Source organism: Cladophialophora immunda (assembly GCF_000835495.1).
Source record: "Cladophialophora immunda strain CBS 83496 unplaced genomic scaffold supercont1.1, whole genome shotgun sequence".
Taxonomy (NCBI): domain Eukaryota; kingdom Fungi; phylum Ascomycota; class Eurotiomycetes; order Chaetothyriales; family Herpotrichiellaceae; genus Cladophialophora; species Cladophialophora immunda.
The window spans coordinates 1112664-1125713 of NW_015622541.1; the positions used below are offsets into that span (position 1 = coordinate 1112664).

The following is a 13050-nucleotide window of genomic DNA, read 5'->3' on the forward strand; positions in this document are numbered from 1 at the left end:
ATCATATCCTTTGCTCCTCCTCTTGGATTCCCCCCCAATTTTAGCTCTTCTTTCACCATCATTTGTTCGACCTATGACACATACACGAGGCTGAACGTGATGCCCGCGCACCCCGCCGTCGCACCGTCTTCGAAGAACACGGGATTCCCATCGGCCGGGCACGTGGCGAAGTCGCGGACGCCGATCGCGCAGTCGAGCGTGTTGGCCGCGGTGACGCTGCAGACCAGGGCGTCGTAATTTGCCGTGCCGGGCGGGAACATAAAGACCTCGGTCAACTCGGTCGTGGTGGTGACATAGGCGATGTTGCCGTCCGCAGTGGTGACGAGGTTGCAGTCGTCGTTGAAGGTGAAGTCGATGGCGTCCCCCTCGGACGAGTCAAAGTCGAGCCTTTCGACGTTGTTGATGTTGACCTCGGAGACGTATTCGCCGTCATAGGTCGTGCCGCTGTTGCTGGAGATGAGGATGAAGGTTGGTTGAGCTCCGCCAGGATTACAGCCAGTTGGGGTCACGGTGGGCGTGGTTGTGGTGGTGGTTGTAGTAGTTGTAGTAGTAGTTGTTGTTGTCGTCGTCGTTGTGGTAGTAGTGGTGGTCGTGGTAGTGGTGGTTGTAGTTGTTGGGATAGTGGTTGTTGTCGTCGTAGTTGTAGACGGTGAGGTTGTCGTCGTCGTCGTGGTTATAGGAGCAGTGGTCGTGGTTATTATGATCGTCGTGGTGGTAGCCGTGCTCGTAGACAGAGTTGTTGGCGTGGTTGAAGCCGGCGTGGTCTTGGAACTGGAGGTAGTTGGCTCAATCGTCTTACGAGTCGTTGTCCAGAAAGTCTCTATTGATGACCAAGAATTCCATCCTGGTGGACCTGGGGGAGGAGCATTGTGCACAGGGCCATCAGGGCCCTTAGGTGCACCAGGCTCGGGACCCTGAGGCCATGAAGCTGGGCCGGTGCCGGGAGAGCCGTGGAGATCGACGTCGGTGGGGGGGGAGAAGATCAAAGAGCCCAAACTGGCCTGGGCGAGAGGAAAGGTGAGCAAGATTAAAGGGAGCAGAGGACGAGTATAAAAATGCATATTGTAAATGAGTGACAGAACGAAAGACCAGAATGAGTGGCAGATTGGTCGGCGGGGTTAGGCAATGTATGTCAAATATTATCCTACTATTGTGAAGGTTGAAAGAATGAAGGGAGGAAGTAGATGCTATACTTGTAGACTAGGCCGATATATACAGGAAAGGAAGCATTCGTGAAGGGGATGTGATCATTTCGTTTCAGCCGCGTAAGTGCATCACAGTATAGGGGCCCAAGGAAGTTGTGCTTTCCCATTAGGAATTCCTTCGAATCATGTACCGGCGTCTCTGGCCTGGCTGCAGAGTACGGAATAGTCATTATGCCCTCATTGCCTGTGCGGGTTGAGAACGAGGCTGGCTTTAGAGCGTAATAGTCCAGGAGAAAAGATAGAAAAGTGGTTAGCGGCGGAGTGGAGATCGGCCACTAGTCTCAACGGCGCGCCAAGCGGACGATGATGCTTGTGCCAAATCTTAAACGATGCGAGATTGCAGTAACGGAGGAGGCGAGCGTGTTGAGAGCGGATGGTAAGTGGCTATAGAAGCGACACACTCTGGTGAGTGCCACGTAAGCTCTGAGAGCATGCGAAGTCGGAGAACAATAACACATGGACGCCGCCATAGGCTCTGACTCTGGGGCTATTAACTTGATCTCCTATCCATTCCTTGTCATATAACTCTGTCTGACCATCCGAGACGCGAGGGACATTGGTTTCGAGGTCGAAGCCGATCTGCAGGAACGGCATTCTCATCCGAGTCCATGAGGTGGCGGTGTCCTTTGCGCATTGAATCCTTGCACTCCTTATCTCGCAACTGACTTGGAACAACGCCTTCCGCCTAAGGCATTGAAGCACTGGTTTGGTCTGAACATGTCTTTGCATCAGTCATTGGTTGATTCCCGGCCTGAAGATTGTCTAAAGGCTGTATTCCCAGATGCATGAGCCTCTCAAGCCCCGTGTGCCATCAATCAAGCATTCCCTGCAGCTAATGCGTGTCTCAAGCAGATTTTCCTTTGCCCTTCATGACTTTGCGCCGCTGAGCCATCATATGAGTGTAGAGAATATAGCTCCCTGGCACGTAGATGAGTAGGACAGTCTTCAACAGCAAATCGAGCCGCTGTCCTTGTTTCGCTGCCGGCGTCAAAGCCAGGTACATGAGCAGACACTCGCTGGAGATGCCAATGGGGTACAGGACAAAAAAGGTATTGTATCGGAGCCACGTGAGGCCAGCAGGAACTCTTTCACTTATGGCTGCCTTCCACACAAAGAACCCATATCGAATGACTTCTGTGGTTCCCCAAGCCATCAAGATCCCCGCAAAAGCTATCGGCCCAGATGTCGACCCCGGTACCGACTTCCCAAAGCTGTTTGTCGTCGAGACGATCTCTGGAAACATGTCTAGAACAACCCAGACCAGTAATATCCGCGACGCGACCTGCATTGCGGTTGTAATGGGGCTGGCCCGGACGAGGCCGACGGCGGCATGGAGGATTTCGAGGAGGGCTATGGTCTGGGTCCATTTGAGAAAGGGGAAGAGAGCGTCGAGAAGACCCTGAGGCTTTCCGAGAGCGAACAGCGTGGGAATGAGGAAAACGGCTCGGAGGGTTATGACGGACCACAGGCCGAGGCAGATGGCATTGTATGCTAGCAGGTAAATCTGCGTTGCGGATGCAGAAGCTCTTCGAGGCGTTTGGTTCTCCATAGTGTATCTCGTAACTCTTAGTTACGGGAGAGAGAACCAGAGAGAGGAATATGAAGGGAGACACAAAGTTCAGATCCTCCCTCGGAGCTGCCCCAGCATTATGGTCTGCGACAGCGAGGGTCACGAATTGAATGGAGACGCAGATACAAATGGCGAGCGAAATTGACTCTGTCGCGGTCTCCATTGCGGGCTTGGCCTTCCAGAGACTTGGCAGCGGGGAGGCTACGAGGCTAGTCGGGAGCCTCGCCGAATATTTGTGAGGCGGTTGTGTGCGTCATACCTCTGATTTTCTGTGCGCCTCCCTCCGCGTTGCAGCCAGAATCCTACTCGTATTGCGCCTGGACCATCCTCGCAATCTTAGGGTGAGGGACTGAGAGGACTGATCAGCTCACGGTCGCATCACGCTCGTTTGCATCCAGAGATCCCTTTTAGCAGGCCAGACCAAAAATGCCCCCCATCCCGCCGTCGCGTCTGGTCGCGCTGCAGTCCAACGCCCAGAACATCCGCAACATCTGTATTCTCGCACACGTCGACCATGGCAAGACGTCTCTCACAGACTCACTTATTGCTACCAATGGGATCATCTCCCCCAAGATGGCAGGCAAGGTCCGCTATTTGGACTCACGGCCGGACGAACAGATACGGGGAATTACCATGGAGAGCAGCGCCATCAGTTTGTACTTCAGCATGATGCGCAGACAAACGGAAGGCGAAGAGGCAAAGAAGGAGGAATACTTGATAAACCTGATAGACAGCCCTGGTCACATTGACTTTTCGTCAGAGGTCAGCACGGCTTCCAGGCTGTGCGATGCCGCAGTCGTCCTGGTTGATGCCGTCGAAGGGGTGTGTTCGCAGACGGTGACGGTGCTTCGACAGGTATGGTTAGAAAAGCTGAAACCATTGCTCGTGATCAACAAGATTGACAGGCTGGTGACCGAACTAAAAATGACCCCGGGCGAGGCATACTCGCATCTGGAGAGAGTCCTAGAGGGCGTGAATGCCGTCATAGGAGGCTTCTTTCAAGGCGAGCGCATGGAAGAGCATCTAATGTGGAGAGAAAAGCTTGACCGGGAAAGGGCGGCTAAAGAGCAGCAAAGGCAGGATGTAATGAGCGAGACTGCTTCCGAGGCAGACCTGGACCAACAATTCGAGGAGCGAGATGACGAGGACCTCTATTTCGCTCCCGAGAAGAACAATGTCATCTTCGCCAGCGCAATAGATGGGTGGGCATTTACTGTCCGTCAATTCGCGGGCATATATGAGAAGAAGCTAGGTATCAAAAGATCCCTTTTGGAAAAGGTCCTGTGGGGTGACTTCTATCTGGATCCAAAGACCAAAAAGGTGCTCGGTCAGAAGCACCTGAAAGGAAGAAATTTGAAACCAATCTTCGTGCAACTTGTTTTGGAGCCTATCTGGCAGGCCTACGACGCCACGGTTGGCATCAATGGCGCTCGGGGCGATCCAGCACTGTTGGAGAAGATAACGAGGTCTCTGTCTATCAATTTGCCCGCCCACATCACGAGGTCGAGGGATTCCAAAGCCATTTTACAAGCCGTCTTTTCCTCGTGGCTGCCACTCTCAACAGCCCTTCTCGTCTCCGTCATCGAGTACTTACCAAGCCCTCCCACAGCCCAAGCCAGTCGGTTGCCCGAAATGATTGAGGATCTGGTCAGTTCAAAGAGTATTGACCAGTCCTTGAAAGACTCCATGATCAATTTCGACACTTCTGGCTCTGCGCCAGTCGTGGCATACGTGAGTAAGATGGTTGCCATCCCCGAGAGTGAACTCCCCTCGAAGAGACGAAAACTGGGCACCATCTTAACGGCAGACGAAGCCAGGGAGCTCGCGCGAAAGAAACGTGCTGAGATCGCCAAAGCGCAGGCCGAGACAGAAGGCGCGACTGGTGTGGACACTATAACGAATGGACTAAATACGGCCAGGATAGGCGAGGAGACCGACGAGGGGATGACGCCAGAGCAACCAGAAGATCCGGAACATTTGATCGGTTTTGCCAGACTTTACTCCGGGTCACTCTCGGTCGGAGACGAAGTCTACGTTCTGCCACCCAAGTTCAATCCAGCCTTCCCTCACGCTTCGCCAGAGCCGAAGAAGGTACCCATCACGGCTCTCTATCTCCTCATGGGCCGATCACTAGAGCCGCTGGACAAAGTACCCGCAGGAGTAGTCTTTGGGATCGAAGGGCTGGAAGGCCACATTCTCAAGACCGGGACGTTGTGCTCGCAACTAGAAGGGGCCATCAATTTGGCCGGTGTTTCCACGCTCAGCCAGCCTATCGTCAGAGTTGCACTGGAACCCACGAACCCGACGGACCTGAACAAGATGATCAAGGGGCTAAAACTGCTCGAACAAAGTGATCCTTGTGCTGTCTATGAGCAGATGGAGAGTGGAGAGCATGTCATTCTGACCGCCGGGGAGCTGCATCTCGAACGGTGCCTGAAAGACTTGCGGGAGCGATTTGCAAAATGTGACATCCAGCCTGGCGAGCCAATCGTGCCATATCGAGAAACAATCGTGAAGGCCGAGGAGATGGAACCGCCGAAGAACAAAGATCTGCCCAGAGGGACGGCGATCGCGGTGACGGCATCCAAGACCCTCTCTGTCAGACTGAGCGTGAGACCTCTGCCGCAGAACGTAACGGAGTTTCTCATCAACAATGGAGGGTCGATCAGAAGACTATACGCAGAAAAGCAAGCACAGGAGGAAGAGACGACGAAAGACTCTGCCGATGTTGAAAAGGAGGAGATAGTCGACCTAGGCAACGACACCGGAGGGCGGGAAAGGAGCCACCTCTCCCTTCAAGAGTTCCGAGATCAGCTTCAGGCAGCATTCGACGAGGTCAAAGAGGACAAAGAGGTCTGGGCAAAGGTGGTGCCTAGGATATGCGGGTTTGGTCCTCGGCGGGTCGGCCCCAATCTCTTCATCGACGCGACGGGAGAACACACCTGTAAGCGATTCCTGTTCGAGCAGCACGAGATCGCCGAGAGGGAAGGAGACCCAAACGGGACCGGGACCAAGAGCAGCAATCCCGACGGGGTGGAACACTCGTCGCCCAAGCAGGATTTCTCCGACACAATCGCATACGCGTTCCAACTGGCGACCTCGCAGGGCGCGCTCTGTCGCGAACCCATGCAGGGCGTCGCCGTCTTCCTCGACGAGATCAGTCAACAACAGCAACCGGCACCGGCCACCGACCTGTCTCCCAACAACGGCGGCGGCAGCGACCCGACCTCGTCGGCGGCAGTCGAGTCGGGCCGCCTGACGGGCGAGCTCATCACGTCGGTGCGCGAGACCATCCGCGCCGCCTTCCTGGACTGGTCGCCGCGCATCCTGCTGGCCATGTACAGCTGCACGATCCAGGCGACCCCGGAGGTGCTGGGGCGGGTGTACTCGGTGCTCACGCGCCGGCGGGGGTCGATCCTGTCCGAGGCCCTGCTGGAGGGGACGCCGTACTTCACCATCAGCGCCAAGCTGCCCGTGGCCGAGTCGTTCGGGTTCAGCGAGGAGATCCGCAAGCGGACCTCGGGCCTGGCGCAGCCGATGCTGCAGTTCGTCGGGTTCGAGGTCGTCGACGACGTCGACCCCTTCTGGGTCCCGCGCAGCGAGGAGGAGCTCGAGGACCTGGGCGTGCACGGGGAGCGGGAGAACGTCGCGAAACGGTACGTCGACGGCGTGCGGAGGAGGAAAGGCCTGCTCGTCCGGGGGACGCGGGGTGTCGGGAGAGACGCCGAGAAGCAGAAGACTCTCAAGACCAATTGAGACAAACCATGCTCGCCGTCCAGGCTGGGGCTAGAAACAGATACCTGGAACATGCCGCAACTAAGTCAAATACAATTCCGGCTAAAAGGCTTTGTCTTGAATGCGTAGATGCGAACCCCACATTTTGCTCTATCACTATTCCCATCTGCAATTTAATCCCCTTATATCGCCTTTATCGTAATGTTGTGAATGCCTAGTCACGTAGGCAGACATCCCAGCGTGTTCAAACATTCGGGCATGCGAATCATGAGGACCCTAAGGCTCCTAGCCCTCTGCAACGTGGGTGTTGGTTGGTGCCATCACCCACGAGGCTGAGGTTGTCCCGTTCCCATTCGCCTTTGCACTTTTCATACGTTGCTTCCCTCAGACCTACCCGTTGGAGATGGTCGCCCAAGCTGTTTGGTGCTCTTCTGGCCTATCGTTCCATGAAGGCAGATATGTCATGTCCAGCCTCCCGCGCGCGCGATGGCGTCTGTTCCTGTTCTTGCGCTTGCGCTTGCCTCCCCGTGCCTGTGGCCTGGGATGACTGCAGTCCTGGTGAGAGCAATTCCGATTGCCTTTTTCCGCAACCCATGACGTCGGCATTGGACATGAAGAATCGAGCTCGTGTTGACGACGGCGGCGAGTGCTTCCATAACCTGTACTGCGCCAATTTCTCGACCTCTCCAGCATGCAGGCCTAAGCTTCATAACCCGGTCGACAGAACCCCGCGCGGGTTCCTTCGTTGCATTCGCCATCCTGATGCTGCGTAGGTGGATATACCGTGCTCTCGAGTTCGCGGGCCTCGCACATCAGCCGTTCGGAGGGTGGTACAGACCGGATATTCGATGTATTCCAATGGAACCGGCCATCCGTCGGCAAAAATCCTTGTTCTGTGCGCACGGAACCTCATTTTCTTCTTTCATCGTTCCAGACACTGTCCTCCTGCTTGATTGAGAGGGATGGATTGCGTTCCGGCAACATCTTCAAGGCCCATCTCGACGCTTCGATAATGTTTCCAAGAGCCTCCCGCAGTGTAGTGTGCAGGGATGCTCCTTCCCCAGCACCTTCGCCATCAGAGGCACCGCGTCATGACATAGTTTCAACGCTTCTTCATGCTGCCCTAGCTTGTTCAGTGCCCAAGCTAGATTATGCATACTTGCCAGTGTGTCTGGATGTTCCTTGCCTAGCACCTTCTCCATCAGTGGCACCGCTTCCCGACATAGTTTCCACGTTTCTTCATACTGATTCAGCTTGCCCAGTGCCAAAGCTAGATTACTCATATTTATCAGTGTGTCTGGATGTTCCTTCCCCAGCACCTTCTCTCCGCGTTGGAACACCTCCTGAAAGATTGTCTTGGCTTCTTCCAGATCCTGTAGTGCGTAGAGTACCGCGGCGAAGTTATCCATCGAGGTCAGTGTTCGAGGATGTTCTTTTCCCAGCATCTTCTCGAAGCCTTGTACTGCTTCCTGGCACATGCTCTTCGCCTCATCGAGCTGCTGTAGACCGCGTAATGCGCAACCTAGATTATTCATGGTTTCCAGTGTCTCTGGATGCTCTTTTCCTAGCCGCCTCTGCCGTACCTGTAATACATCTCGAAGTATCTTCTCTGCCTCCTCACATTTCTCTAACCCAAGCAGCATTATGCTTAGGTCACTAAGCATCTTCAGCATGAAAGGATCCTCCTTTCCTACTAGTTCCCCAGTCATCTCTAAGGCTTCTCGTTGTGTCTCTTCTGTCTCCTCAATCTTTCCTAATTGGTTCAGCGTGAAAGCAAGAGCACCCATCGACTGCAGCGTTTCGACATTCTTCTTTCCTCTTGCCCTTATCCTCAGCTCCAATATTTCCCGATATGACTTCTCCGCCTCCTGATACTTTCCCGAATTCAGTAATGCTCTCCCCAGGTTGTCCATACTTTGCAATGTGTGATGATGCCTCGCTCCAAGCACCTTCTTTCTTACCTTCAGTACTTGGAGAGCCAGCTCCTCTGCTTTCTGCCATCGACCTTCGCTGGAGAACACTCCCAGGAGTTCTTGCGCTAGTGAGGCGAGTGGTATTTCCTTCAGCTGCAACTCTTGAACCAAATCGCCGTAGTCGATGTTCATTTCTAACAAATGCGCGATTAAATGCCGTCGGAACAAGGATCGTTCTTTGTCGCGATTAATCCGACAAACTGCCGCAAGGAGGAAGAACAATGTGCATCGTCTCCAGACTACTTTCATCTCCTCTCCAGCTTTTCTCGCACGCCACTGAACCAGATTGTGCATCGTCGTTGCTGACCATTCGCCATCTACTTGGCGAAGCAACCCATAGCGCATCAACGGTTGAGTCGCTTGTCGGTAGTGAAAGTCATCCCAACCAATATTGTGGCGTATGACCATGCATTGAAGCCACTCGGGTATTCCATCTTCAGATAATTCGCATTGATCAATCATGTCACTCCACCCATCACTAGCAAGTCGAAACATCTCCTTCTCCACCTGTCCTCGGTCAAATTGGGCGAGAAAGGTCAGCATTTGGTTCGTGTGACTCTGTGGGAACTGTTTCTCGATGGCCGCCAAGCTTGTATCCCACACAGTCCATACCGTCTTCTGATAAGACGAGAGACGCTGGAACGGCTTCCCCTGAAGAAGCTCATCCTGATGTCGCTCGAAGTCATCCAGATATTGTCGGAAGACCCTGCGGAAGGCTTCGGATTTCATCACATTCGTGTCGTTGAGAAAATGGGATAGCTGATCGCTCAGATAGAGTCCTGCGAGTTCTGTCGCCAGAGCTAGACATCCAAGCCGACCAACCACCAAGTCACAAAGATCATCCATTCCCTCGAGCTCTTGCTCCCACCCACTACCAACGGTCAGACGTACGTGGGCCTTTAGTAGAGTTCGAGCTTCTTCCCTGCTCAGCTCCCTAGCCTCGACGAGTTTGCAGGATCCTCCAAGGAAGTTTGGAGTCTGTCGGTGCTGACTTGTCACAATGACATGCCCTCGAACCCCGCGCGGGATAATTTCATCGATTCGCCACGATGTGTCGTCCGCGTTGTCAACAATCACCAGCCATCGAGGGTCTCCTTCGTCCCGCTCAGAAAACCAGCAGCACACGCCAGCCACCGCAGGGAAGGCCTGTAGTTCTATGTCAGCGGTTGGGGGGTTCCGGAACGTCAGTCCCAGGGCGGCTGCTCCCCGTTCAAAGCTTATTTGAACTGTCTCCTTTGTTTGAGCGTCAATCCAGAAAACGGGGTTGTAACATTCACGAGTCTCTTCGGCGTAATTAAGTGCCAGCTGTGTCTTGCCCACACCACCCATCCCGTGGATGACAACTGCTTGGAAGTCACGGACAGTTCCGTCAACCTCGGCGGCCCCATCGTCAAAGGTCACCCCTAAAGCTTCATAGATGCTCTGCGAGAGGTCTTGCCGAGCTGTATATGTCTGCACTCGACCCCGAGGCACAGAGTATATCTTCTGAAGTGGAGGTGGGAGGAGTTGCATCAGTGCGTCGCGGACGAGCTCGTATGCTGCTGTCCGTGCCCCAAACTTGTTCAGGCCGGAATGATCGACGTTCAGACCTACACTGTAGACATGTTGAGCGGAGTCGGAGTATGTCGCTGACTGTTCCTTGACACACTGTACTTCCTCTTAGCACTGGCCAAAACTTCCAAACCCTCTCTCACACTCACAAATTTGCTCAACTGAAATAATCTGATGTCGACGAGGTAGGTCGGACGCTCTTCGAAGAAGTTGTATATCTGAAGATTAGGGCCGGTTGCCTGTACAAATTGCTCATGGAGGTCTTGGAGGTGTACCGAGTCGTATGTTATCTCATCGAGAAGTGTTTGATTCGATCCCAACGGCCGTAGAGACCACGCGATCCACGATCCTAGCAGAGTAAAATTGGATCCTCGATGGGGCGTCCCGAGGAAGACGATTCCACGGGTCCGATTCACGATGTCTTGAGAAAGAGCAGCATTCTTTGCCCGTATCAAAGCCTACCGGAATGAGAAACATGCGCGGGTTTCATGGGAGAGGGTATAGCAGGATCCAAGAAGGGAAAGGAGATTGGGGATTTCCCACCTGTTTCACAAGGAGGCCACCATAACTGTATGCGACAAAAACCAAATCTCGCGCTTTTTCCTATTGGATTGGTATTAGTTGCCAGGGAACCGTTTTAGTATTTCATCAAGTATTCAATGATATGTGCATTTCATCATGTCCTGACATACCTCCTCGGTCTGTCGAATTTTGCCTTGGAGGTGTTGGAGTAAATTTCCTGCGAGATTCCATAGCCGCGTCTGAACGGCTCCGCGTTGCCAGTATGAATCGTGGTTATAGAAGAAGATCCGAGTTTTGCGGCGTACCGCCGGAGGGATGTCGGCAATGAGGAGATCGGTAACCCAACATACTCCATCCCCGTCAACTCCCGCTCTTTGACGCGGCCCCGTGGCGTTGCGCGGTGATCGTGCCAGCCATGTGCTGTCTGGGTTTGACCCCAGCCCGTGGACGAAGATGATACTGAACAAATGAGATGGTCAGTCTCGATTTCCTCTGCTCTAAGGTCTTGTCTGCGAAACTCTCTACTCACTCGACCCCATCCCTCCGCAACTGTGTTCCCAGTCCCTGCCGAGAGCCATCCACTGGTACCACCCCGAACTTCGACCGTGGGGCTTGTTCGGGTCGTTGACGAGATGGAATGCCTCGCGTAAGCTGATAGTAGAGGAGGAGGGTCGCTAGCAGGATGACGGATGTCCATCCACCCGCCACCGCTGTGGGCCAGGACATTGGCAACGAAGAGAGTTTCGGTCAATCCCGTAGCATCTACAGTAGGTCTCCGGCTAGTGATATTGGGGATCTTGGATGGAGATCTGATGCTGGCAGTCGCCTGAGCTCTTCGTCATCAAGTGCACCGATTCTGCGAGGAGGTACATGGATGCAGATGCAGGGAAAGTGCGATGGCTGCTTGCTGGTCAGGCTGCGCACATGAGGCCACTCGTGGTCGCGTTACGAGGCTAGCCCCTCAGCCTTATCAGCCTTATCAGCCTCACAGCCACCCACTAGCCACCGAGCAGGGCCACATCCTACATCAACACCGACCCTTTTCCTTTTAACACCCATTGCGCGCTTTTTCTTCGTGCCGTGTTCGATCCATCAGTCTACGCGGACCAGAGAGTAAGGACTCAGACAACCAGCAACGTCTGTTTGCTATACGACAACAGCATCCGGAGTCAGTTCCTTGAGAATGTCGAGGACCGACTGTACACCTTCCTCCGATGTTCTCGCTAGACCGCAGACAGGGGCGACGCCAAACCTCCCCAAATGACTTCTCGCCGCGGCCACCCTCTCCTTTGAACCTTCCAGATCATCTGGGTACACGAGGCCGAGGTAGACGGCGACGTTCTTGTCCTCCAGCCCGGACAGCGCGGCGTACGGCGTCGGGTCCTTCCACTCGGCCAGACAGCCAAAGTGAATCCACTGTAGCTGTCTGCTGGCTTTGGCCTTGGATATGATCCGGTTAGCCAGTGTGACCATGACAGACATATCCCGTGGCGCTAGGACGGGCTTATTGTTGATATTGCCCATGCATATGTGCAGACCCGTGTATGCCTCCCCTGGGACCTTTCCTATCAAGCCGGCGTACTGGCTGGAATACCGCTCCATGGCATCCTCCTGAGGCGGGTGGAAGTCCTCTCTCAGCGCCCCCAGGTAGGAAGATGGGTCTTGTTGGGCTTCGTTTTTGATGTAGTCACTCGCAATATCGAATTGAACAGCGAGATCCTCTGCGGGGATGGCCGCTGTGATCGCCTCCGTCTCCTGCAGCATGGCTTGGTAGGCGAGATCCTCTACAAGATATTGGAATGCAGGCTTGACGAAAATGGCCAGACTCGAAACTCCCGGCAAACACACCTGGAAGCGGACGTGCTTCTCGATTGTGCCGTCTTCTCGCAACTTGCAAAAGACCTTATATGACTCGACGGCGTCCTCAGCATATCCGAGCTTCCACGAGGTCGACTTGATGGCATCACGGAGCTGTGCAACATCCTCGGCCGGCATCTCCTTCACCGGCAAAGGGTCGTATTTCTCGTCATACTCACGCCAGATCCTACCAATCGCCGGGTTTTCCGTGGCTTTCTTTTGCACCAGGCCGATGGTGAAGTTCCAACGCCATCCTGGTTCACCGTCAGGGATGGCATTAAGACGCCCTTTCAGAGCTGTGGAACATTTGGAAAATGCCGTGGTGGCATCGGGGGCTGGGAAACTGCCCACGAGATGCACGGGGGCCACCTGATACGGTGACATTGTGAATGAGATCTAGGATGTCCTTCTCGGGTTTTGGGACCGTTTGTTCGATCAAAACACCAGGTGTGTTATCTGACAAGCAAAAAGCGTGTGTGCAGGGTAGGTGTGATCCAATACCCGTCGGTGTGGAGGAAAATGAGTAATGGAACCCTGCCTCTGGATCAAAGATTCTACGGCCAAAGGATCCACGAAGAGAGAAACCATTTGAGGATAGTAAGTACCGGCACCAATCCCCTTTTGACGCCGCTTGCAT

At 54.1% G+C, this 13050-nt stretch overlaps 4 protein-coding genes across 4 annotated transcripts; 1 reads left to right on the top strand and 3 right to left on the bottom strand.

Annotated features, from left to right (window-relative positions):
• Positions 1–1551: 1551 nt before the first annotated feature.
• PV07_00331 (uncharacterized protein) lies at positions 1552–2891 on the bottom strand. Its single transcript, XM_016386773.1, has one exon. The coding sequence runs from the start codon at positions 2752–2754 to the stop codon at positions 2050–2052; it is 705 nt and encodes a 234-aa protein (XP_016253701.1). The 5' UTR covers positions 2755–2891; the 3' UTR covers positions 1552–2049.
• Positions 2892–3051: 160 nt separating this feature from the next.
• On the top strand, positions 3052–6612 carry PV07_00332 (uncharacterized protein). Its single transcript, XM_016386774.1, has one exon. The coding sequence runs from the start codon at positions 3202–3204 to the stop codon at positions 6529–6531; it is 3330 nt and encodes a 1109-aa protein (XP_016253702.1). The 5' UTR covers positions 3052–3201; the 3' UTR covers positions 6532–6612.
• An 884-nt stretch (positions 6613–7496) lies between these two features.
• On the bottom strand, positions 7497–11427 carry PV07_00333 (uncharacterized protein; the record flags this gene model as incomplete). The annotated part of the gene is made up of 5 exons (XM_016386775.1): positions 11086–11427; positions 10727–11015; positions 10578–10637; positions 10184–10492; positions 7497–10130 (listed from the first exon to the last, which is right to left on the bottom strand). Exons 1-5 carry the CDS (start codon positions 11280–11282, stop codon positions 7497–7499), a joined length of 3489 nt encoding a protein of 1162 aa, XP_016253703.1. The 5' UTR covers positions 11283–11427.
• A 275-nt stretch (positions 11428–11702) lies between these two features.
• Positions 11703–12797, bottom strand: PV07_00334 (uncharacterized protein; the record flags this gene model as incomplete). Its single annotated transcript, XM_016386776.1, has 1 exon — positions 11703–12797. The coding sequence occupies one exon, from the start codon at positions 12795–12797 to the stop codon at positions 11703–11705; it is 1095 nt and encodes a 364-aa protein (XP_016253704.1).
• Between the last annotated feature and the right edge of the window lie 253 nt (positions 12798–13050).